Genomic DNA, 23597 nt, shown 5'->3' with positions numbered 1-23597 from the left:
ACAATGTCCCTTCATCATGACGAAAGGCGCACCGAAATAACTGTCTGCCAGACGACCGAGGCGCTCAGACAGCAGGGGAGACAATACAACGGCGCGTTTCACAAAAATGATGCCCGAAAACTTGGTGTTCACAGAATGACGTTTGAAATATTGTCTGCTCTGATTAGCCGGATCTATCCCCGTTTCAGTTGTGTCCGGCGGTGTCGTTTCCAGCTCTTATGGCTCCGATGAAAGATCATTCAGCATGTTAAGGTGGGGGTGGATGGGGGGGAGCTGCTGCAAAATACAGCGACTCAAAAAGTCTCCTCCAACAAAAATAATAAAACTACTTGTTGAACGTGCAACTGATCCGAGCGGATCAAGTCCACTTTACCTTTCGACTTTACTCCTTTTTCCAACTCAGCCTAGAGGTCGAGGACGCACGTCCACGGAGGCGCGCCACGCAATTTCATGTCTAATGAACAATTGTGCAGGTTAAGAAAACTCTGCATTCAATCGGACAGTTGCCATGGTATCCGCATCCCCATCACCCAGCCCTCAAGGCCGCATGCCCGGCCAGCTGAAGACGCACGCATCTCTAGCAGGTACAGGTCGCGCGTCATCAGGTCTCACCAATGCAGTGAAAGAGCGCGTGATGCAGAGATGACGAAAGTTTATTTAAACCCCGAAAAAAATGCAATTTTGTTAGCAATCATATTTCACATAGGGGACGCTCTAATTGAGTTTACAAGGAGGTAAATAAAACAGGTTTAGCTCTTATATGGTATGTATATAATTTTAGACATGGCAAAAAATATCCTAGCAACCAAATTCAAAATCCCTTACCCAAAATAAATATATACACTATATTAAATTGTTGATCTTAATACCCAAGTAATTTTAAATATTTCAAAATAGAATTTTTCATTTCAATAATGATATGTTTATATGATATTCTATTCAACTGCAAATAGCACCAAAACATTTAAGATGTTCTATGTGAGAAACGTTTTGGAATAAAATGTTGAAGTCGCAAAATCAAAAATACTTGGAGGCCTGCAAAAGAAAGGCAAAGCTTCACACCTGAACTAATATAATTACTTTTTGTGACCAATATGCAGCTGTGGCATCACCCAAGCACTGTTCATTAAATAAAAATAAAAGTGCAGTCAGAGAGATAAGGTCAGGACTAGGGGTGGGAAAAAAAAACCTGATCTCCAAATTCTATAAAAGTGTGTGTAAAATATGACATTAGGACAGACACAGAGACAACAGTCTCTTTCAATATCAGAGGAAGTTCAGTTAGTGAAGCATCAATTCAGAACAAGACAGCTAGAATTAATGCTTCAAGTTTTATTTGAAGGGAGTCATTGCTTTTAACAAACACAAAGTCAACATTAATGTGATCAGAGTCAGCAGCAAATGTTTCCTGATATTACTCAAAAGTTCGAAGTTTATTGTTTTAATTTAAGGACTGGTTCTGGGAATTTCATCACATTGATCCTTGTCTCAGTGGCAGGCCAGAACGTCAGTGATGTTACAAGTCCGGCGGAGGGATGTCGTTATGGGACATTCACTGCCCTCATGATGTTGGTGTGACCAGACCCTGGGATCCAGCCTGTCACCACAATAACCATGTCACCTGACTTGAAGAATCCTCTTGCTTTTCCTGCAATCATGGATGGAAAGCAGTATTCAAGGAATGTCAGTTTATTTTCAGACCAAAGGATGTTCACAAACTGACAAACTGCAGACACACACTGACCTATCTCCATGCCAAAGTCGACCCTGTTGTCAACGTCATCGGCCCAGATGGGAGCAGGAAGAGGGTGGAAGAGGACAGGAAACACACTTCTCAACAACTGGGACTGGCGAGCCACCTGAGAAAGAGAGCAGGGGGTGAGGCCTGGTCCCTTACAGTGAAATAATTAATGAATGAAATGCCAGTCAAAACTTTGGAACAAATGAAGACATCTGTTGCAGCTACAGTAAGAGGAATAAAAACAGGATTTATTTTTCATTGGAAATCAAATCCTGAAAGTCACTGTTAATTAAACAAATAAATACATTTGCTGATTAAAAACAAAAGCAATATAGTGGGACTTAACCCTTTTATGACAATACATTTTGAAAATACAGACGTATTAAAATATTCTGGGGTGCCTTGTTTGCTGAAAGGTGAGAAATGGTGGCTGATCAGTAGGTTCATATATATGCAACAACAAGAGATCATTACTGTAACAAGATATCAGCAACAGCAGGGTAGTTTGTTGTTTTTAGATACCTCTCCCTGGCAGAAGCAGAGACAGCAGTTTTAATATTCTGCAATGCATGATGGTCAAAGCAGACCATAACGATCACAATGCAACAAAATATTAAAGTGGACATGGCATGGTTTTTGGCATTTTTAGAGTCATCAAAATATAATTCTTTCTTTAGACGCCATCGGAAACTCTCAAACTCTCAAACTTATTTCAGGGGTTCTATGCACCAACATCATAAGGTTAAGAGTTGTGGCTGGGCACCCACCCATTATGAAAAGCATTAAAGTCAACATCTTGTTTAAGAAAAAATATTGTAATATATTCCTTTAGCATTATAAAGTAATTAGAAACTAGGAAGTAAGATGGGTATAATGTAAAAGCACTGTAGATAATAAAAAAAAAAAACTGAAATGACCATCTGAAGTCCATGTTAAGCTTAATATTCAGTCTCCAGCCTGCCTCCCTCTTGTCTCTCATCCTCCCAGCTGCCACTCACACACATACACAATCATATTAACCAGCAGTGGCCCAGCAACATGCAGCTCTATCTCACAACAGCCGTCACAATGATATAAGGTAACTTTAATATCAGGTGAAAGAGCATAACTTCAAAACAATCAGCAACAGCAAAATGCTCTTCACATCAGAGGCTTAAAAGAAAAGATCCAAGGAAAAAAAAAAAAAAAAAAAAAAATCAATGAGAAAGCAGACGGGAGTCTATGCCAGATTTAAATGAATAGACACCGCCTTATAAAAAGAAGACGATAGGATTTCAAGCCCAAACTAGAACCATTTCCAGAAACGCATCTTTTGAGGCACCAGTTCTTAAAAGGAAGAAAAGACAGAAAAGTATAACATTAATTCAATTATAAACTCATGCTCTTAAAAGGATTAAACTTTTTGATTGTTAAAGTTTAACAATCTTTTTCTGTTTCCAAACACAGGAACTGCTTACAATAACATCATCACACCTTTAATCGTTCAGACCATTTATCTTGACATTATTTCATGCACGCTTAATGCTATGCTCTTTCAAGTCGATTAATAATGCATAAGCATCTTACAAAGATATTGATGACCCTTTGGCCTGATTCAATGCAGATGCTGTCAGGAGTACAGAAGAGGAGGAAGCATCAGCATCTAGATAATCTTCTTTGAAACTGAACCTGACCCCTAACCGTCACATGAAGCACATGTTGATGAGATCATATTTGAATTACCCTGAGGTTGTACTGTACTTTCACATTTCCTCATAAATATGCAAGAGAGCCAAACAGCAGACAAAGATAATCAGCTAAAATAAATGATATAAAATGTGTTATATGCAGGCAATTGTTTGAGGAAAATAAACCAATATTACTGTAGACCTCAGTGAGTGCAAATGCCCACAAAACCACAAACTGCTCACTTCAAGTCACTTCATTTTTTTTTTTAAGTCTTAGATTTATCTATTTGATCATATTTAATACTGAAAATCATAGTTTAAACAAGAAAAGGGCATCACTGTTCATGACAAACAGAGTTCTGTTGTATAGTGGATGGAAGTACCTGAGGGGTTCTGGTGACGGCAATGATTGGACAGCGGGGCCGGTACCTAGACAGAAGATGTGCAGACCTGGAAAAAATGAGAGGATAGAAGGATGGATTATGAGGTAAATTAAATCATCAAAGACGAACAAAGAGGTCTTGGTCTGGTATGTGTGACAAAACTAGATCAGCTCCACGGCTCCGTGACATGGATCAGCCAATCTCTCCCCATTCATTTGAAATATACCCAGAGTCTGATGTTTGTCTGTGTGCTGAAAAATATTATTTTGACTCTGTTATTCAAGCATAATTTTAATCTCATCATTAATAAATTAATTGAGATTATGAATCAAATACATAGCACCACCCACTGATATGTGGTGTCTTTTAATGCGTTGCCAAAATATATTCTGTACTTTTGATCTCCAGGTGTTCATGAATGTTTGTGTGTTCTGTTTTGGTTGATACATGTTTTGAGTATGTCTCTGGAGGAGAGATGATTTCACAGTAGAAAAAAAAGCATTACTTTTTCCTATCTGATTTTCAATTTGTAGCTTTGCCTTGTGATAAAACAACAGTAACCTCAAGAGATCCTGTGCTGAACACTGTTTGCAAGAAGGAAGCAGCAAAACTGTGTTTACTCAGGTCTTACACAGGAATTCATTTATGTCTACATGCATTTGAGCGTACAGCCTATTTTTCAGGTACTGAAATTCACAGTGGATGAGCACAATAAATCAACATTAAGTGTTCTGCTTCCTCCTGTTCCCTGTTCGAACACATTATTTTACTGTTGTTCTTTATATCTGGATGAGACTGCTTTGCTATTTTGACGCTTTTAATTTGACGGTGATTTGTTGTTGTTTCGAGACAAAGCAAACAATAAACAAACATTTTATATATTTCTAGAATATGTGTGCATAGTCTTTAACGTGTTTCCTTAAATCTAATCAAGTACATGTCCTTTTGATTAAATGAAAGTATTTGATATAGCTCATATGCTAAAGTAGCTACAAATATAAGAGCAATAAGATAGCAAACATGTATACATTTCAGGTTGAAAATATATATGTAGTGTATATTCAAGATAAGTGATGCAGATTTTCCCTGAGCTGTCTGGTGCATCCACACTTGTCTGGAAGGAGAGTGTGGGTACACACCTCCCAGTGCTAGTGAGGACAATGATGGCCCCAGCGCAGCATTTGAAGGAGGACTCCACAGCGCCGATGGCAGTGACCTCTGTGGGGTCAGAGGACAGAGGCGTGAGGCGACGCAACTCCTCGAACAGCTGCTGGTGAAAAATGGCTCCCTCTGCTTCCCTGCAGATCTGACAGACGCAAAGAGTGACACCATGCAACCCACACACAGGAACAGAGCGTTATCAGAGGGCATTGAGATCAGATGTGACAAAACAGATGTGATCTGCACACGAAGACACTCACCGAGTGCATCATTGCAACTGCCTCTACTGGAAACTGTCCCTTAGCAGTCTCCCCGGATAACATTACACAATCAGCTCCGTCCAGCACAGCGTTGGCTACATCACTGCCCTCCGCTCTGGTCGGCCGTGTGTGGGAAACCATGCTCTCCAGCATCTAACAACATCAAATATTATTAACAACACACAAGGAACCTGATTAGGGAATGTGTCAAATATAAACCATTTGAGTTTTGTGCAACTTTGTATCCAAAATAAAGGATTTTATGGGTCTAGGGAGCCAACTTTGAGAGATAGACAGGGGGTGTGGTGAGAGGTTATTTACAACGAGGAGGGAAAGCATGAATTTCCAACATCTTTATCGGTTTACTGGAAATGATGAAACAGGGTCAATAAAGGCAGACAGCTGGAAAATGAGACTGCTCGCAGCGTCGCCTGAGAAACTGTATATTTCTAGCAGTTAAGAAGCTGTGGATAATGCTTATTAGAGTTTGCATGTTGGTGATGTTTCTGAGCTCAGGTCGCGAATGGCAAACCAGCTTTAACGCTGTCACTGCAAGTCAAGAGCACGAGCACAGACAAGGTACAATGTCATGACTCAACTTGGCTGCAGGAGTGTTTGTGTGTGTCCAAAATGAGAAAGGAGATAAAGAGCCTTGTGTGAAAGTACATTATAAAGCAGTGAAAGGTTAATGTGCACCTTCTAGCGTACCTTAATGGGAGCTTACATGGAGTCATTTGACATTTGACCGGCTAAAATGTGCTCTGACCTGTGTGGCACAGATGACAGGCTTCCCAGCAGAGTTGCAGCGCCCAATCATCATCTTCTGGGCAATGAAGACTTTCTCAGCAGGGATTTCAATCCCCAGGTCACCCCTGGCAACCATCACACCGTCACTCTCAGCTAGGATCTCCTCGAAACTGAGAGACAGATTTAAGAGGATGAGTAAGCGAAGGACTGAGTGTTTGGAGACAAATAAAGGGTGAAAAGATCTCCAGTGCGAGAATAATGGAGCATAAAGGACAAAAGCAATATTGATGTTGTTTGTTTCCGTGCATTATTCAAAAGTAGAACTGCAGATATACAGTAATTGTAGGATTTAAAAGCAAAAAAACAAACAACAAAACTGAGCAGTGATCTTAATAAAATTGTCTGGACAACATCCAAGAGCAGCAGTAAGATGATGCAGACTTTAGGAGAACATGAGGTGTAAAACAACATTTGTCACATTTAATATTCATTCACACAATGTAATTGTGAGACATTTAATCTTCTTGATGCAATCTAAAAAACAAATATGGCAGCTCGCTGTCTGCAGGAAGATCAGAACGCCATGAGTCGTACATTTATCCTGTCACTGCCTTCAGGATCCGTTTGGGTTATAGATAAAATTGCCTAAAATGGTTAAAATCGAGAGGGATTTTTCTAAACCTACTTCTTAACTCCTTGCCGGCTTTCCACCTTGCTGATAACTTTGATATCTTGTCCGTGTGGCCCCAGAGCTCGGCGCACATCCTTCACATCCTGGGCCGAACGGATGAAGCTGGCAAACACAATGTCTACACCATGAGCCACCCCGAACTTCAGGTCAGCTTCATCCTGCTCGCTAACAGCCTGTAAGCCAATCAGGTCGGAGTCGGGGAGGTTAACGCCTTTACGGCTGCACAGCGTCCCACCTGCTTCCACCACCGTATCCACCCAGTCAGAGCCTGCAGAGACCAGAGCGGCAAAGCTTCATCAGAAGACTCCAAGGGACCTACCTCACGCAGATTATCATGAGACCAACTGTTTTCAACGTTAGTAGAGCAAATAAATATTAAGTAGTGCAGGATATAACTGTAGATCACTATGTCTACATATGATAATGCTACAAAATAGAATTATAGGTAATAGTATTAGGTATGTGAAGACATGTACCGGTATGCATATTGTATCGTTCAAATATCCCCCTCCAGCGAAGGTGAAGTCTGAAACTCTAAACTAGTTGAGAAAAAGTTGTGTCTGGCAATAAAAAAAAAATAAAAAAAATAATTAAAAATAAAAAAAAATAATATTATTAATAATAATAATAACTAGAAAATTTCGGGAAATTTTGATATGGGCATGCCCTACCGCCCATTCGTCCCCTCTCGCCGCTTTGGTTTGGGGCTGTAGTGGTTGTGTTTAGGGTGGTTCTATGTCAGTTTGAGGTGTTTTTACGCTTGTATTTCATTCATTCCTGTGCTCCCAATAGTTATTAATGGGGCGCGCTTTTTGGCATCTAGCGTTGCCACGGTAACGCTTTTGACTGAGAATAGTAATGCCCATCGAGGCAAGATGGAGACGCATCTAACGATGTATGCCATGCATGGGTGCACGTTCCGGTTCAGGCTACGTTAACGGATAGGTTTTTTTTTCACCATGGTACAAAACCCCATCCGAATGAATGGGGCCAATTGGCCTGGATTTTGACATAAAATTTCCTTAAATCCCAGCTTCATGAAATTTGAGTATGTTGAAGTCCACAGCGTGCTGAGTCGGGAAACATTTGTACGATGTCTCTACGATAACCTGTTGCCTAGCAACAAGCGTCCAAATTCAAACAGAAATAAAAAAAAAAAATGAAAGGTCAATATCGCGAAAACTGTAGTAATTAGCATAATGAGGTTGTAGGGTCCGTTACTGCCAAACGGGCTGAGTGTTTGAAAGTTTCAACAATGTCTCTACGACAAAGTTCGGCCGAGCAATAAGCGTCCGAATTTTCGCCTTTTTTTTTGCTTTTTGCCGTCTAGCATTGCCACGGTAACACTTTTTACTGAGAAAAGTAATGCCCATCGAGGAACGATGGAGACGCATCCAACGATGTATACCATGTATGGGTGCATGTTCCGGTTCAGGCTATGTTAACGGATAGGTTTTTTTTTTCACCATGGTAAAAAACTCCATCCGAATGAATGGGGCCATGTGGCCTGGATTTTGACATAAAATTTCCTTAAATCCCAGCTTCATGAAATTTGATTATGTTGAAGTCCACAGCGTGCTGAGTCGGGAAACATTTGTACGATGTCTGTACGATAACCTGTTGCCTAGCAACAAGCGTCCAAAATCAAACGGAAAAAAAAAAAAAAATGAAAGGTCAATATCACAAAAACTGTAATACTTGGCATAATAAGGTTGTACGGTCGGTTAGGGACAATCGGGTTGAGTGTTTGAAAGTTTGAACGATGTCTCTACGATAAAGTTCGGCTGAGCAATAAGCGCGGGAATTTTTGCCTTTTTTTTTGCTTTTTGGCAACTAGCGTTGCCACGGTAACCCCTATTACGGAGAAAAGTAATGCCCATCGAGGCATGATGGAGACGCATCCAACGATGTATGCCATGCATGGGTGCACGTTCCGGTTCGGGCCGCATTAACGGACGAAAAAAAGTGCGGAATAAGAATAATAACTAGACCAAAATTCCCGGGAAATTTTGAAGTGCCACGGACTACTGCCGGATGATCGCGGGATGCACCCATGAAGGTCAAGGACTCGATACTTAGTCATTTGACACCACCCATGACTCTCTATGTCAAACCATTCAAAAGATATTGGACTATAACGTATCGGCCAATCAGAAGAAGGGGCGGGGCTAATTTGCACCAATGAGGGTCAGGGACTCGATACTTAGTCATTTGACACCACCCATGTCTCTGTATGTCAAACCATTCAAAAGATATTGGACTATAACGTATCGGCCAATCAGAAGAAGGGGCGTGGCTAATTTGCACCAATGAGGGTCAGGGACTCGATACTTAGTCATTTGACACCACCCATGTCTCTGTATGTCAAACCATTCAAAAGATATTGGACTTTAACGTATCAGCCAATCAGAAGAAGGGGCGTGGTTAATTTGCACCAATGAGGGTCAGGGGCTCGATACTTAGTCATTTGATACCACCCGTGACTCTCTATGTCAAACCATTCAAAAGATATTGGACTATAACGTATCGGCCAATCAGAAGAAGGGGCGGGGCTAATATGTATATATAATATACAAATGTAAATATTTATATGTATAATAATAATAATATACATATATATCCCATGAACCTGTCCCCAGCAGGACTGGGGATCATGTAAGGTCAGGGTTCAGATTCCTCCATTATCCAAGGTAAAGTATTATGAAGTCTGCATTGAGTGGGTCATGTGACTAGTTCTGGGTCACATAACCCGGAAGTATGGTAGTGTATATTGTATTGGAATGACTCAGCTAGTTTTTCGGATTTGACAAGCCTCAAATAACTTCACCTTGTAATCAAACTGTAGCTCCTAGCAGAAAAACAAAGACATCGTGAGAGAGACAGAACCCGGAAGATTCTGACAATCTTAATTTTATTCAGATATTCCTTAAAATGTGTTAGTAACGGCAATTCGAAAACAAAAATGAGATTTTTTTGAAGAAAACTTTTTTTAACATTAGAGTCAATGGAGACAGAGGCAGGATTTGGCGTGACTCTTGGCTCCCCCGTTCAAATTTTGTGCACACCACGCCTGTCAAAGTCATATTATTTGAATCTCAACATCTATGTCTACATTCTGACCAAAGATTATCTTTCTAGCTTTTACGGTTCGGCCGTGAGCTCGAGTTACAAATAAAAATTATGGTCATTTTTTCAAAGTCTCTCGCACTCTGATCAATTAGAACCGCACTGAAGATTTGACAAAAAAGTGATTTCCAGTCCTCGCTTGAGGGCTCATATCTTGAAAAGTGTACATTTTCGGAAAAAACAGTCTGGGGTTTAGAGAGAGAAGAGAAGTTTTCCTCCGTTTTGAAGTTTGAATGACGTTTCTACGTGCAAGTATGAGAAAGATAGGTGACTCAGAAAAAAGGTGATTTTTTTTTTTTTTAACCTCATCCCACACACAGTGTGAAATGCTGCCCCATACAAATACATGGTCCCCATTAGTTTGGAAATTTGGAAATGTTTTTGCACTTCGTGCAAAAACTATTCGTGCCAACGTTCTGAAAATCCACAGGACTGTAGTTAAATTCAGGGCCTACAACTTTCTAAATCGGTTCATAATTTTTCGAGTAACGGTGTGCGAGTGGTGAGGCCCCAAAGTTCACGCAATGCGTTCCGGATGGGGCAAAAAGCGCACGTTTGTGCACGTTGCGCAAAAACGTGCACGCCAATCGCTTATAAAAGTCATACCAATCGATTCCCGATTAAGGCGCACGTTTCTACGTTTTTACTTTTCGCGTTTTCTCAAAGCTGTGGGACTAGTTACGCGCCAAAGTTTTTACGGAAGAATCTATAATAATAAGCCTGAGCAATTGTATGAGTGCCTCGTGCTGCGCACGAGGCACTCCTCCTCCATTGAGCTTGCGCATCTCAATGGAGGAGGAGTGCCACGTGGCGCAGCCGTGGCACTAATAAGAAAAGGGAAACCTTTTCTAGATACTAATATATCGCCTTCATTTTCATGTTTTTCCTCGTTTTTCCAAGCAAAATGCTAGCAACATTGCCCTTTGGGCCATTCTGGACGATTGCAATATGGTCATGCCACTACTTGGCATGCCCATAATAATAATAATAATAACTAGAAAATTTCTGGAAATTTTGATATGGGCATGCCCTACCGCCCATTCGAGCCCTCTCGCTGCTTTGGTTTGGGGCTGTAGTGGTTGTGTTCGGGGTGGTTCTATGTCAGTTTGAGGTGTTTACGGTTGTATTGCATTCATTCCTGTGCTCCCAATAGTTAAAAATGGGGTGCGCTTTTTGGCGTCTAGCGCCCCCCACGGTGACACTTTTGACTGAAAAAAGTAATGCCCATCGAGGCAACATGGAGACGCATTTAACGATGTATGCCATGCATGGGTGCACGTTGCGGTTCAGGCTGCATTAATGGATAGGTTTTTTTTTCACCGTGGTAAAAAAACCCATCTGAATGAATGGGGCCATTTGGCCTGGATGTTGACAAAAGATTTCCTTAAATCACAGCTTCATGAAATTTGAATATGTTGAAGTCCACAGCGTGCCGAGTCTAGGAACCTTTGTATGATGTCTCTACGATAATCTGTTGCCTAGCAACAAGCGTCCAAAGTCAAATGGAAATTTAAAAAAAAAATGAAAGGTCAATATCGCAAAAATTGTAATAATTGGCATAATGAGCTTGTACGGTCCGTTAGTGCCAATCGGGCCGAGTGTCTGAAAGTTTGAACGATGTCTCTACGATAAAGTTCGACCGAGCAATAAGCATCCGAATTTTCGCATTTTTTTTTTGCTTTATGGCATCTAGCGTTGCCACGGTAACACTTTTGACTGAGAAAAGTAATGCCCATCGAGGCACGATGGAGACGCATCCAACGATGTATGCCATGCATGGGTGCATGTTCCGGTTCGGGCAGCATTAACAGATTGTTTATTCACATGGTCCCCCATACAAATGCATTGTTTTTTGTTGCCATGGTAACAAGCCCCATAGGATAGAATGGGACAATTTGGCTTTAATATCTCAAAAGCTGTAAACGACAGCGTAATGAGACCTCAGTATGTTGTAGTCCACATGAAGCTGAGTCTTTTAACGTTGGAACCAAGTCTCTGCGATACCGTGTTGCCGCGCAACAAGTATCCGAAGTTCCTTTAGCATCAAAATCAACAAAGTGGAATATCTCAAAAACCGTAATAGCAAGCATGACGAGACTAAAATGTGTTGCAGTACAAAGCGTCCCGGGTTGGTCAATGTTGTAATGATGTCTGTACGATAAACCGTTGCCTAGCAACAAGCGTCCAAAATAAAAGTGATTTTTTTTTTAAATGGAAAGTTAAATATCGCAAAAACCGTAATAACTAGCATGATGAAGTTGTATGGTCCTTTAAAGACTATCGGGCCGAGTGTTTCAAAGTTTGAACGATGTCTCTACGATAAAGTTCGGCCGAGTAATAAGCGCGGGAATTTTCGCCTTTTTTTTTGCTTTTTGGCAACTAGCGTTGCCACGGTAACCCCTATTACGGAGAAAAGTAATGCCCATCGAGGCAAGATGGAGACGCATCCAACGATGTATGTCATGCATGGGTGCACGTTGCGGTTCGGGCCGCATTAACGGACGAAAAAAAGTGCGGAATAAGAATAATAATAACTAGAAAATTTCTGGAAATTTTGATATGGGCATGCCCTACCACCCATTCGTCCCCTCTTGCTGCTTTGGTTTGGGGCTGTAGTGTTTGTGTTAGGGGTGGTTCTATGTCAGTTTGAGGTGTTTTTACGCTTGTATTTCATTCATTCCTGTGCTCCCAATAGTTATTAATGGGGCGCACTTTTTGGCATCTAGCGTTGCCACGGTAACGCTTTTGACTGAGAATAGTAATGCCCATCGAGGCAAGATGGAGACGCATCTAACGATGTACGCCATGCATGGGTGCATGTTCCGGTTCAGGCTACGTTAACGGATAGGTTTTTTTTTTCACCATGGTACAAAATCCCATCCGAATGAATGGGGCCTTTTGGCCTGGATTTTGACATAAAATTTCCTTAAATCCCAGCTTCATGAAATTTGAGTATGTTGAAGTCCACAGCGTGCCGAGTCGGGAAACATTTGTACGATGTCTCTACGATAACCTGTTACCTAGCAACAAGCGTCCAAAGTCAAACGGAAATTAAAAAAAAAAAAGAAAGGTCAATATCGCAAAAACTTGAAAAATTGGCATAATGAGGTTCTAGGGTCCGTATGTGCCAATCAGGCTGAGTGTTTGAAAGTTCGAACGATGTCTCTACGATAAAGTCTGGCCGAGCAATAAGCGTCTGAATTTTCGCCTTTTTTTTTGCTTTTTGGCATCTAGCGTTGCCACGGTAACACTTTTGACTGAAAAAAGTAATGCACATTAAGGCACGATGGAGACGCATCCAACGATATATGCCATGCATGGGTGCACGTTCCGGTTCGGGCAGCATTAACAGATTGTTTATTCACATGGTCCCCCATACAAATGCATTGGTTTTTGTTGCCATGGTAACAAGCCCCATAGGATAGAATGTGACAATTTGGCTTCAATAACTCAAAAGCTGTAAACGACAGCGTAATGAGACCTCAGTATGTTGTAGTCCACATCAAGCTGAGTCTTTTAACGTTGGAACCAAGTCTCTACGAAACCGCGTTGCTGCGCAACAAGCATCCGAAGTTCCGTTAGCATCAAAATGAACAATGTGGAATATCTCAAAAACCATAATAGCAAGCATGACGAGACTAAAATATGTTGCAGTACAAAGCGTCCCGGGTTTGTCAATGTTGTAATGATGTCTGTACGATAAACCGTTGCCTAGCAACAAGCGTCCAAAATAAAAGTGATTTTTTTTTTAAATTGAAAGTTAAATATCGCAAAAACCGTAATAACTAGCATGATGAAGTTTTATGGTCCTTTAGTGACTATCGGGCCGAGTGTTTGAAAGTTTGAACGATGTCTCTACGATAAAGTTCGGCCGAGCAATAAGCGTGGGAATTTTTGCCTTTTTTTTTGCTTTTTGGCAACTAGCGTTGCCACGGTAACCCCTATTACGGAGAAAAGTAATGCCCATCGAGGCAAGATGGAGACGCATCCAACGATGTATGGCATGCATGGGTGCACGTTGCGGTTCGGGCCGCATTAACGGACGAAAAAAAGTGCGGAATAAGAATAATAATAATAATAATAATAAGAAAAGGGAAACCTTTCTAGATACTAATTTAACGCCTTCATTTTTCAGGTTTTCTCGGCCGTGTTTCATTTTTTGGGGATTTTTTTTTTCCACAACAGAGCGGGGTCATGCTTTACAGCCGCTGGTGCGCAGTGGGACCTTTGCGACTTTAGCATGTTAGCGAAACGCTAGCAACATTGCCTTTTGGGCCATTCTGGACGATTGCAATATGGTCATGCCACTACTTGGCATGCCCATAATAATAATAAGAAGAAAAGGGAAACCTTTCTAGATACTAATTTAACACCTTCATTTTTCAGGTTTTCTCGGCCGTGTTTCATTTTTTGGGGATTTTTTTTTTCCACAACAGAGCGGGGTCATGCTTTACACCCGCTGGTGTGACGTGGGACCTTTGCGACTTTAGCATGTTAGCGAAACGCTAGCAACATTGCCTTTTGGGCCATTCTGGACGATTGCAATATGGTCATGCCACTACTTGGCATGCCCATAATAATAATAATTTTAACTTGTAATGCACTTTCCATTCAATGAATCTCAAAGTGCTACACTTAGACCATTATTCATTCATACACATTCTCTCTGGTGGTGGTAAGCTACGTTTGCAGCCACAGCTGCCCTGGGGCAGACTGACTGATAAAAGCTGCTACAAAGCTGTGAAATAGGTCAAAAGGGATGAGGGAAAGAACCGAGCATGTAGGTGGGCTCTTAATTTGTGTTACCTTGAAACTGTGAAAGATTAAAAGAAAAATTACACAAAAAGATGAATCTGCTTAAAATATGAAGGGGGTGCATTGCACACTTGTACAGTAACGGAGCAGACTTTCAACCAAAAATCTATGGCTATGGACACATGCATGCAAATAACGCAGTTTCCCTAAAACTAACTTATCAAAGATGAAATATTCATTTAGAGTATAACATTTTTTTAAATTGAAATAATGAGAACTAGTATATTAAACACAGGCTTTGTAAACATTATGTACATCACCTATTTCTACAACTCTGAGAGCAATGAGGCCATCGTCCACGTAGATCTTCCCTCCTTTCTGGAGGACTTTGGGCAGGTTGACGTAGTCCACCCAGATCACCTTCTCATCCGTCTTGTCTTTGTCACTGTCTGCTGTCACCACGCGCACAGGATTGCCCTTCACCAGCTCCACCTCTTCTTCAACTTTCTATGAAAAACACACATTAAAAACAACATCAGTGAGGGAAACGCACACTGGAGACACATGTATGAGTTGTCATCAAGCCGTTAAATGGAAATGGGCTCCCCAAAAATCCTCATGACTAGCTGAACCTGTGGTGGAAGCGCTGAAGAAAGAAGGTCCATTCTTATTCAAAATATAGTGTCTCTTAGCATGCTAGTTACAACAATGAGAGAGAGCCAATGTTCTCAGCTCATCTACAGTCCTTGTAATTTATGTTCTCTTCATTTGGAATCAGCATTTATTTGATAAGGTTATAAAAAAAAAATACTGTCGAGATAATGTGAATATACTGTCAATATAACTTGGTTGGTGTACAAATACACATTTATCTGCCAATTAATTTGCAGAAATTTAAACAGTTAAAAAAGAAACAAAAAACAAGGCTTATGTCATGTCATTTTGTAAGCTAATCAAGGCTTGATGAGGCTGCCAACAGCTCTGAGGTTTTGCTCAACAAAGCAGACGGCAGGCGACGACAGCACAAACACCACGATGAGAGGTTGGAAATGCAAACAGTCACTTTTTTTCCCAGGAGACATAACAAACTTTAACCTGTTTGACTTGGTGCACAAGAGGCTGTTTTGTAGATGAAGAGCAATACACTCACCCCTTTCACTAATCCGGTTCGGATCTCTGGACCCTTCGTATCCAAAGCAATGGCGACTGGTCGATAGCACAAGGGGTCGGAAGACATGGTCTCCACCGCCTCCCTGACGTTTTTGATGGTCTCACTGTGGTACTGGACGACACAGACAGAGTCGGAACGTGAAAGAGTGAAAAACCAAGACTTGCATGTGCAAGCGACACATTACTGTATGTTGCACCTACTTCATGAGAGCCATGAGAGAAATTAAGACGAGCAATATTCAACCCAGCCTTGATCATCTCCTGGAGTTTCGGGATTGATCGAGATGCAGGACCTGGGACGAAAAAAAGGAGGAGTAGAGAAGTAGAGTGTGAGTGTAGCTACAGTCCTCTTTTTATGAGGATTTGAGTATGGATAATGGATGTGTGTTTAGCACGTTTCTTTGTTTGTTGTCGTTTTTTGCTATTGGAATACATGCAAAATATGTTCTGACATTTTCTTGCAGAATTAAGTGAGAGCTGGCCTGAAAGTGATTAGATATGCGTATACATTGAAAAACAATCTCTGCATCAATGGGAAGAAGACGAAGGATGATTGTGGACTTTAGGAGGGGCAGTTACACCCCCAATAAAGTTTCCTTGAATCCTGATCAGGGACATTCAAGACTGGTTTTTTTTCGTCCCTAGTTAATGTTTTAATTATATCAAGTTTCAGACAGAATTACATCTCAGAATACTTTTTTTTTTTTTTGTTGAGAAGCATTATTGTCAGCGTTGCTTTTACAATTAGTCTTATCTTCAATTCCTAGAGAATCAGCCTCTCGGTGACACTGTTTCACATCCAATCATGTGACTGACATGTTGCTAATTGACCTGATTTACTGTGAGATATTCCTTCAGGTGGTATTTCACAACTTTTTCAGTCATTTTCTCCCTGTGTCCTTTATTTTTAGAAATAACATCTTGGCTAACAAGTCAAAGAGGAAATGTCTGCTTGGATTATTTTTTTCTACCAATTTTTTTATGTTCATCTTAACACCTGCTACTCAATCTCCCTGAATGAAAACATAAAAATGATCTGAAGATACAGATGTCTAAAAAACTGAGAAGCATTTTGTACGTTGTATTTCTTTTGAGATATCTGCCCTTTTTGTGGGCGGAGAAAAAGGCACCAAGAACCCAAATGTGTCCCTGCTTAGCATCAAATCCTGCCACCACACAGAGGGCCTCCCATGATGCAGCTGTTTGACAGGGAGTCACTGATTATGCACAAAAGTTGGCATAAAACAAACTTGGAGGTCAGACATGGTGTCTCCAACAAATTACCACACTCACCGATGGTGCAGATTATGCTGGTGTTGCGCGCTGTGATTGGCTCCTGGTCGATGTCCAGCAGACAGAGATGCTCCAAGAAGGTGTCGGCCATGCTGGCATCGAGCTGTTGGCGCTGAATGAAAGAGTCCGGCATTGTCATCGCCTCTGAGTAGCGCCTGATGCAAGCTGTAGTGACAGAAATGTTGTCAGTGGGGGGATATTAGTCTACAAGCCAACTCCAGAGGCCAAAAGAAACAAAGCAACACCTCAAACAGGTTAAACAAAATATTAGCAGCATTATTGATTGCTAACAGGAACATTTTTACCCGTGTATCAGGACAGGAGTGCAGGAAACATCTTGTAAATACACTGTCAGCTTTTCCAATCACACAGAGAGAAAAGCGAGACACTGACCTGCAATGAACTACCACCGGCAGGCCTCACACAGAATCACATTTAGTCATTTTATTGGATAATAGAGGAAAACAATACACCACCGCTCTGCAAATATTATTTGACAAGCACTTAGAAGGCTTTGGAAAGCACACAGGAGGGCTAATAAGATGGAAAGGAGCTTTTTAGGCTGGCACACGGAGGAACTGAAAACAGTTTGTGACCACAGGGAAGCGTTTCATTTAAAGGGAGGTTGTTAATCAGGAAAGTGAAGGGAAAACAACCCATCACATAATGTTCAGCAAAATATAATTTTCTCCTCACTGTTGGAGCAGGAAACAAGCCAAAGTCAGCTGTGATATTTATTCAGAGGATTAAAACATATAAGGACTAATACAAGACTGTAGTTGTATTTTTGTAGTTATACAGTCAGAACAAAAGCTCCAGATGGTTGTTGTTCGACATCTATGGGAGCATAATAAAAGCCAAAACCTCACTTAGTACATGGGTAAGCGGACAGTGAAAACCGGGTTTGATCAAAGCAAATTTACAAACAAATTTGAGTGCTGAGTGTTGCAGAACCCACTGTGGAAGACCACTAGTATGTTCTAAACTTATAAAAGCTACTAGGTCAAGAAGGCAGCGCTGACTCAACAGTTAGAGCTCTGGGTTACTGGTGGGGTGAGGGTTGAAGTTACTGAAGGGCACTTCTTGGGAAAATCCCTTATTATTTAAATCATTTATACCAGTTACATAATGAGAACAGCAAAGGATGACACGTATAGTCAGTTGGCCTTGCAGCGTATGGCAGGCTGAGACCAAATTGTGACAGCGACTATCACTTGATGTGCCATACAAAACTGATATGACAGTTAAAGCTGCGAGAAAGAGAAACGTAAGATTTATAGATGCCTTGTTTTGCATGACGTCTCCTCCAACTGTTACTGCGATGTCACAGCATCTCACCATCTCAACACAGAATCCAATTCAAAATGTGTTTACTTGCGTATAAAGCCCATAACGGCCTAGCTCCGCGATATTGTCAAGACCTAATAGTACCTCATGTTCCTTATACAGCTGTCCGTTCTCAGAGGGCAGATTTACTCGTAGTTCCTAGTGTCCAAATGTAGATTTGGAGGACGGGCCTTCTGCTATCAGGAACCATTACTATGAATCCAACTTCCAGTTTGGGTTCAGGAGGCTGACACCACCTCCACCTTTAAAACCAAACTTAAAACATTTCTGTTTAGTAAAGCCTATAGTTAGTGTAAACTCTAGTGTGTTAGGGTCAGTAGTCATAGCTGCAGCTACAGGACAAGACTAGAGCAGCTCGTCTTAGCTTCTTAGTTTCGTTTTAGCTTAGTCTTAGCTCAGTTAAAATAGCTTCGTTGTAGAAATGCTGCTATAGACCTACGCTGCAGGGAGGCACCGACATGATCCACTGAGCGGTGCCTCTCACCCCTCCTTCTCTGCTCTTCTTCTCTTTCCTTTCTTCAGATCAACCCTCAGTTATTAATTAGAAGTATCTTAGAAGCGTAACTGAGATCCATTGTTGTTGTGCTGGTCTGCCTCCTCCTTTTCTCTTCTGTGCATGTTTGCAGGCCAGAGCTTCAGGAGCTGCATGTTGCCCTGCAGTCCCCCCCTCTGATCATCCCACTGCTGCTTCCACCTGTTTGTATGGATGTTTGTTGGATACCTGCTGACATTCTGACCTGCGATCCCAGTTGGCCTTCAGCAGGAGGGTCCCCCCTTATGAGCCAAGTCCTGTTCAAGGTTTCTTCCCTCCTTATGGGAGTTTTTACCTGCCATTAATTATGTAATTATTGCTTGGGGGTCATGTTCTGGGTCTCTGGAAAGCTCCTAGAGACAACTTCTGTTGTAATAGACGCTATATAAATAACATTGAACTGAATCGTATGAAATTTGACTGACTCAGGCACTCAAATTCATATTATTTCATGATCTCAGCTTTTTAACAAGTTTGGATGAGCAGAAACAGAATTTCACTGAGCCGTCATGCACGTGTGATGGAAAAAGCCTGCATCTTCTTCGTTGGGACAAAGGTTTCATTACACATCCAGCAGATAGAGAGCAGCATTAACATTCACCCACAGTCACGATTCTGTCCACCTGAGAAACATAAGTCCAATGCTAAATATTCTTTTAACCCGTTTAGGCTTTCTACCAATCCAGAGAAAATTTCTGACTGTCTGATGTGTGGCATGATAGGAGATTTTAACAAGAAAATAGTTGCATGCTGCTCTTGGAAATGAGCCCATCAGAGTCACAAGAGGCAGGATTTTATATGACTTCAGCAGTACGATGCTTATTTATGTGGTGATTTACCTTTCCTGCAGCTTCCTAAGCCCAGTGAAAAGAAAGAAAAGAAAGAAATATTATCCTATTTACACCTTTTGTCAGCGATTCAGCCACAATCAGTCGCTGAGAGTTCAAACCAGGAAACGAAGCCCACATATTTGTGTCAAACGTCACAATTTGACTTTAGGCTTTCGTCCTGAACAATGAAATCCATTTTGAAGGATTTCACAGTAGGTCAAGCCAGCAATATCTGCCACAGCAGGGAGGATGGAGTAATGACCATAAAGACTATGAGGACCAGAGGAGCACTGACAAGGTCAGTGAGTATAAACAGCACAAGAGAGAGTAAAGACGCCAGGATGAGAATGAGGATGAGGAATTTGAACAAACTCATATCTTTCATGTTGTGCATCTTATCAAATCCTCTGCAAATAACACACACAAATATGATCATTTACAAGAACAAAACTCCCCAATGAGAATTTTGACTGGAGGGTTCGTGAACTCCTCGGCCCCTTCATATTCAGTTTGTCAGTTTTTCGTATTTTTTCATCTCCCTCCACCTCCCTATGACCCAATTCTGCCGCACTGCTGCTCACATCATTACATGTCCCACTGAGATGCTCCCCGGACACATCCATCTGTGTGTACACATGGAAACACACACACACACACAAAAAAAAATACCTGTTCCCGGAAAACTAAATATAGATAAAGCAAACTTCAGGTCAAACACACTAAATTACAAAATATCCGTCCATGCGAAGGACATCATGACTTATACAAAGGAGAACTTGGTGGTGGGCGGGGCCTCAGTGAAACAAACACGGCCAGCTCGTGGCTGTGCATGCTCTCAAATGAAGCGTATGTTTGAAGTCAAGACAAGACGGTAGATTTTAATCCCACTGTGAGCCCTGAATGAAGTTCTAAACATCAGCAAACCTGAACAACGTTGCTCTGTACATCAACCTCATATAACCTCATGCATTAAACACGTCACATTGCTAAATGGGTCTTTTGGGGTTTTAAACCATATTATAGTTGTATGAATACGTGCAAAACTGACCTGTGCTAAAAACTGAAAACAAAATTATTAACTCACTTACCCATTTCGTGTGAACTCTCCTTTGAAAAGTTCAAATCCTTTCAGTTTTTTTAGTGTCCTCAGTTTTGTTTTGTGTAAGTTGTCTGTATTCCACCTTCCCTAACCTTCTCTCTGTCAACGTTGCGCTCTTATCTTTTACCGAGTCTCATGTCAACTGGAAAAACCTCTTTCATTAATTTTTACCCTGCAACCTCCCCCCCTGCTGCCCCCACATCACTCCTCCCACTTGCCCAAATTCAAAACTAAGTGGCTGGGCCTTGCTGGGCCTAGATGACACCAAAAATTGAAAAGACTTTAAAGCAGGGGTGTCCAAAGTCGGTCCTCGAGGGCCGGTGTCTTGCATGTCTTAGATGTGTCCCTTTTTTTAAATCAAACCGTGACACAAGGAGCTTGGTCATCAACAGAACTATCCAGACTTTGATGACCATTAATTAGAATCAGGTGTGTTGATGCAGGGAAACAACTAAAACATGCAGGACTGCGGCCCTCGAGGACCGACTTTGGACACCCCTGCTTTAAAGCATGGGAATGAACCGTAGGTCAAACCTGGTAATGTAAAGTCCTGATCCCAAACTGTTGGACAATTTAACTCAAAACAGAAACTGGACACTCCTGCACTGCATAGTGTGTGTGTGTGTGTGTGTGTATGTATATATATATATATATATATATATGTGTGTGTATAAAATTTCATTCAAAAAGTGAAACTTGTATATTCATTCCACAAAGACTGATACATTTCAAATGTTTATTTCTTTTAATGTTGATGATTATAACTGAGTGACAACTAATAAAAATCCCAAATTTGGTATCTCAGAAAATTTGAATATTACTTAAGAAAAATACAAAAAAAAATTATTTTTTTTTTTTTTTTTTTTTTTAAATGTTGGCCAACTGAAAAGTATGAACATGAAACGTATGAGCACTCAATACTTAGTTGGGGCTCCTTTTGCCTGAATTACAGGTGCTATAAGAACCCAAGTTGCTCTGCCTTCAGCTCTTCTGCATCGTTAGGTCTGGCGTATCACATCTTCCTCGTCACAATACCCCAAAGATTTTCTACGGGGTTAAGGTCAGGCGAGTTAGCGGGTCAATTAAGAACAGGGAAACCAGGTACTGGTAGCTCTGGCAATGTGTGCAGGTGCCAAGTCCTTTTGGAAAATGAAATCTGCATCTCCATGAGGTTGGTCAGCAGCAGGAAGTATGAAGTGCTCTAAAACTTCCTGGTAGACTGCTGCATTGACCTTGGACCTCAGAAAACACAGTGGACCAACACTAGCAGATGACATGGCACCCCAAACCATCACTGACTGGAAACTTCACACTGGACCTCAAGCAACACGGATTCCGTTCCTCTCCTCTCTTCCTCCAGACTCTGAAACCCGGGTCTTGCATACGTCTGTACGTGGGTGTTCTTGAAGCACTGACTCCAGCTGCAGTCCACTCTTTGTGAACATCCCCCACATTTTTAAATGTTTTTTGTTCCACAATCCTCTCCGGGGTACTGTTATCCCTATTGGTTTTACACTTTTTTTCTACCACATCTTTTCCTTCCCTTCACTCTCTCTCTCACACACACTCTCTCCAATAATGTCCTTGAACAAAGAGCTCTGTGAACAGCCAGCCTCTTTAGCGATGGCCCTTTGTGTCTTGGCCTCCTTGTGCAAGCTATCAATGCTCGTCTTTTGGACAACTGTCAAGTCGGCAGTCTTCCCAATGATTGTGTGTAGACCATTTAAAAAGGCTTTTGCAGGTGTTTTGAGTTAATTAGCTGATTAGAGTGAGGCAGTAAGCTTCTTCAATATTGAACCTTTTCACAATATTCTCATTTTCTGAGATACATCAGATGTAATGTGTAATGTATATATATATATATATATATATATATATATATATATATATATATATATATATATATATATATATATATTATCTTCTGGGTTTAGGCTATTGATAGACATTTAAAGAGAAAATAATAAATAAATAAAAAACCAACAACAGCTCCAGCCTCATGTGTAATACTGATAATAGTTTACTCAAAGTTTCAAGGGAGGTGAGCAGCGCACGGACCTGCAGGGTTGTTTCCATGCACGGTCACCTAGAAAAGACATGCTGTCTAAGGGTGTAAATCTTTAGCTAAAGAGCAAACAGACCTTTGTGCTTGAGCTGACTGCTAAAAAGCTAACCTCCTGCTCCCCGCACCGTGAAGCCCACCCACGCCTCGCATCAGAAATGCACTTAATTATCAGGAGGAGCAACGGTCACTTACAGGTGTGGAGACCAAAGTTCAGCGCTGAGGTAACCAAATAGAATAAATTAAGACACTTAAGAAGCCATGTTAATAGTTTGACCATGAAAAAAGACTGTCAGATTTGATTTTGCTTTCTCTCAAGTAAAATAATAAAGAAAGAAAGAAAGAAAGAGAGATATCCCATGAATCCCCAAAGCAAACAAATGAAACACGAATGATCAATATCAGGCAGAGGGACAGACATGGGGGGAAAAAAGCAAAAGTAAATTCACCTTACATAACCGCAGGGTACAAATAGAAGCAGGTACTAACAGGATCGTACAGTAAACGCACACAGAGTAGTATAAAAGTAGGAAAGTCGAGGTGTTCTTCAGAAAGGAAGCATGACCGACCTGTTGGCCGCGGCAGGTCCGGACTGAGCGCTGCGCGTCAACCACCTGCACAAGTAGGCGGCGGGTTTTAGCGCCATCTGATGGAGAACAAACTACCCGTGCTTTTGCAAGAAGTCACTTTGAAGACGTCAGAGGAGGTGAAACTCATCTTTATTTATCTTATA

At 41.2% G+C, this 23597-nt stretch overlaps 1 protein-coding gene across 2 annotated transcripts; it reads right to left on the bottom strand.

Annotated features, from left to right (window-relative positions):
* Nucleotides 1–1317: 1317 nt before the first annotated feature.
* Nucleotides 1318–23477, bottom strand: pklr (pyruvate kinase L/R). Of its 2 annotated transcripts, none has more exons than XM_061716936.1 (12): nucleotides 23434–23477; nucleotides 16995–17159; nucleotides 15903–15994; nucleotides 15682–15813; nucleotides 14852–15038; nucleotides 6645–6918; nucleotides 5979–6129; nucleotides 5213–5365; nucleotides 4931–5097; nucleotides 3792–3858; nucleotides 1745–1859; nucleotides 1318–1648 (listed from the first exon to the last, which is right to left on the bottom strand). In XM_061716936.1, exons 2-12 carry the CDS (start codon nucleotides 17131–17133, stop codon nucleotides 1542–1544), a joined length of 1584 nt encoding a protein of 527 aa, XP_061572920.1. In that variant the 5' UTR covers nucleotides 17134–17159; nucleotides 23434–23477; the 3' UTR covers nucleotides 1318–1541. The 2 variants fall into 2 exon arrangements, with proteins under 2 accessions (XP_061572920.1, XP_061572919.1); XM_061716935.1 differs by lacking the exon at nucleotides 23434–23477 and adding an exon at nucleotides 20792–20932.
* Between the last annotated feature and the right edge of the window lie 120 nt (nucleotides 23478–23597).

This window comes from Cololabis saira, chromosome 3, assembly GCF_033807715.1.
Source record: "Cololabis saira isolate AMF1-May2022 chromosome 3, fColSai1.1, whole genome shotgun sequence".
NCBI classification, from domain to species: domain Eukaryota; kingdom Metazoa; phylum Chordata; class Actinopteri; order Beloniformes; family Belonidae; genus Cololabis; species Cololabis saira.
This window is presented reverse-complemented; position numbering and strand designations above follow the sequence as displayed.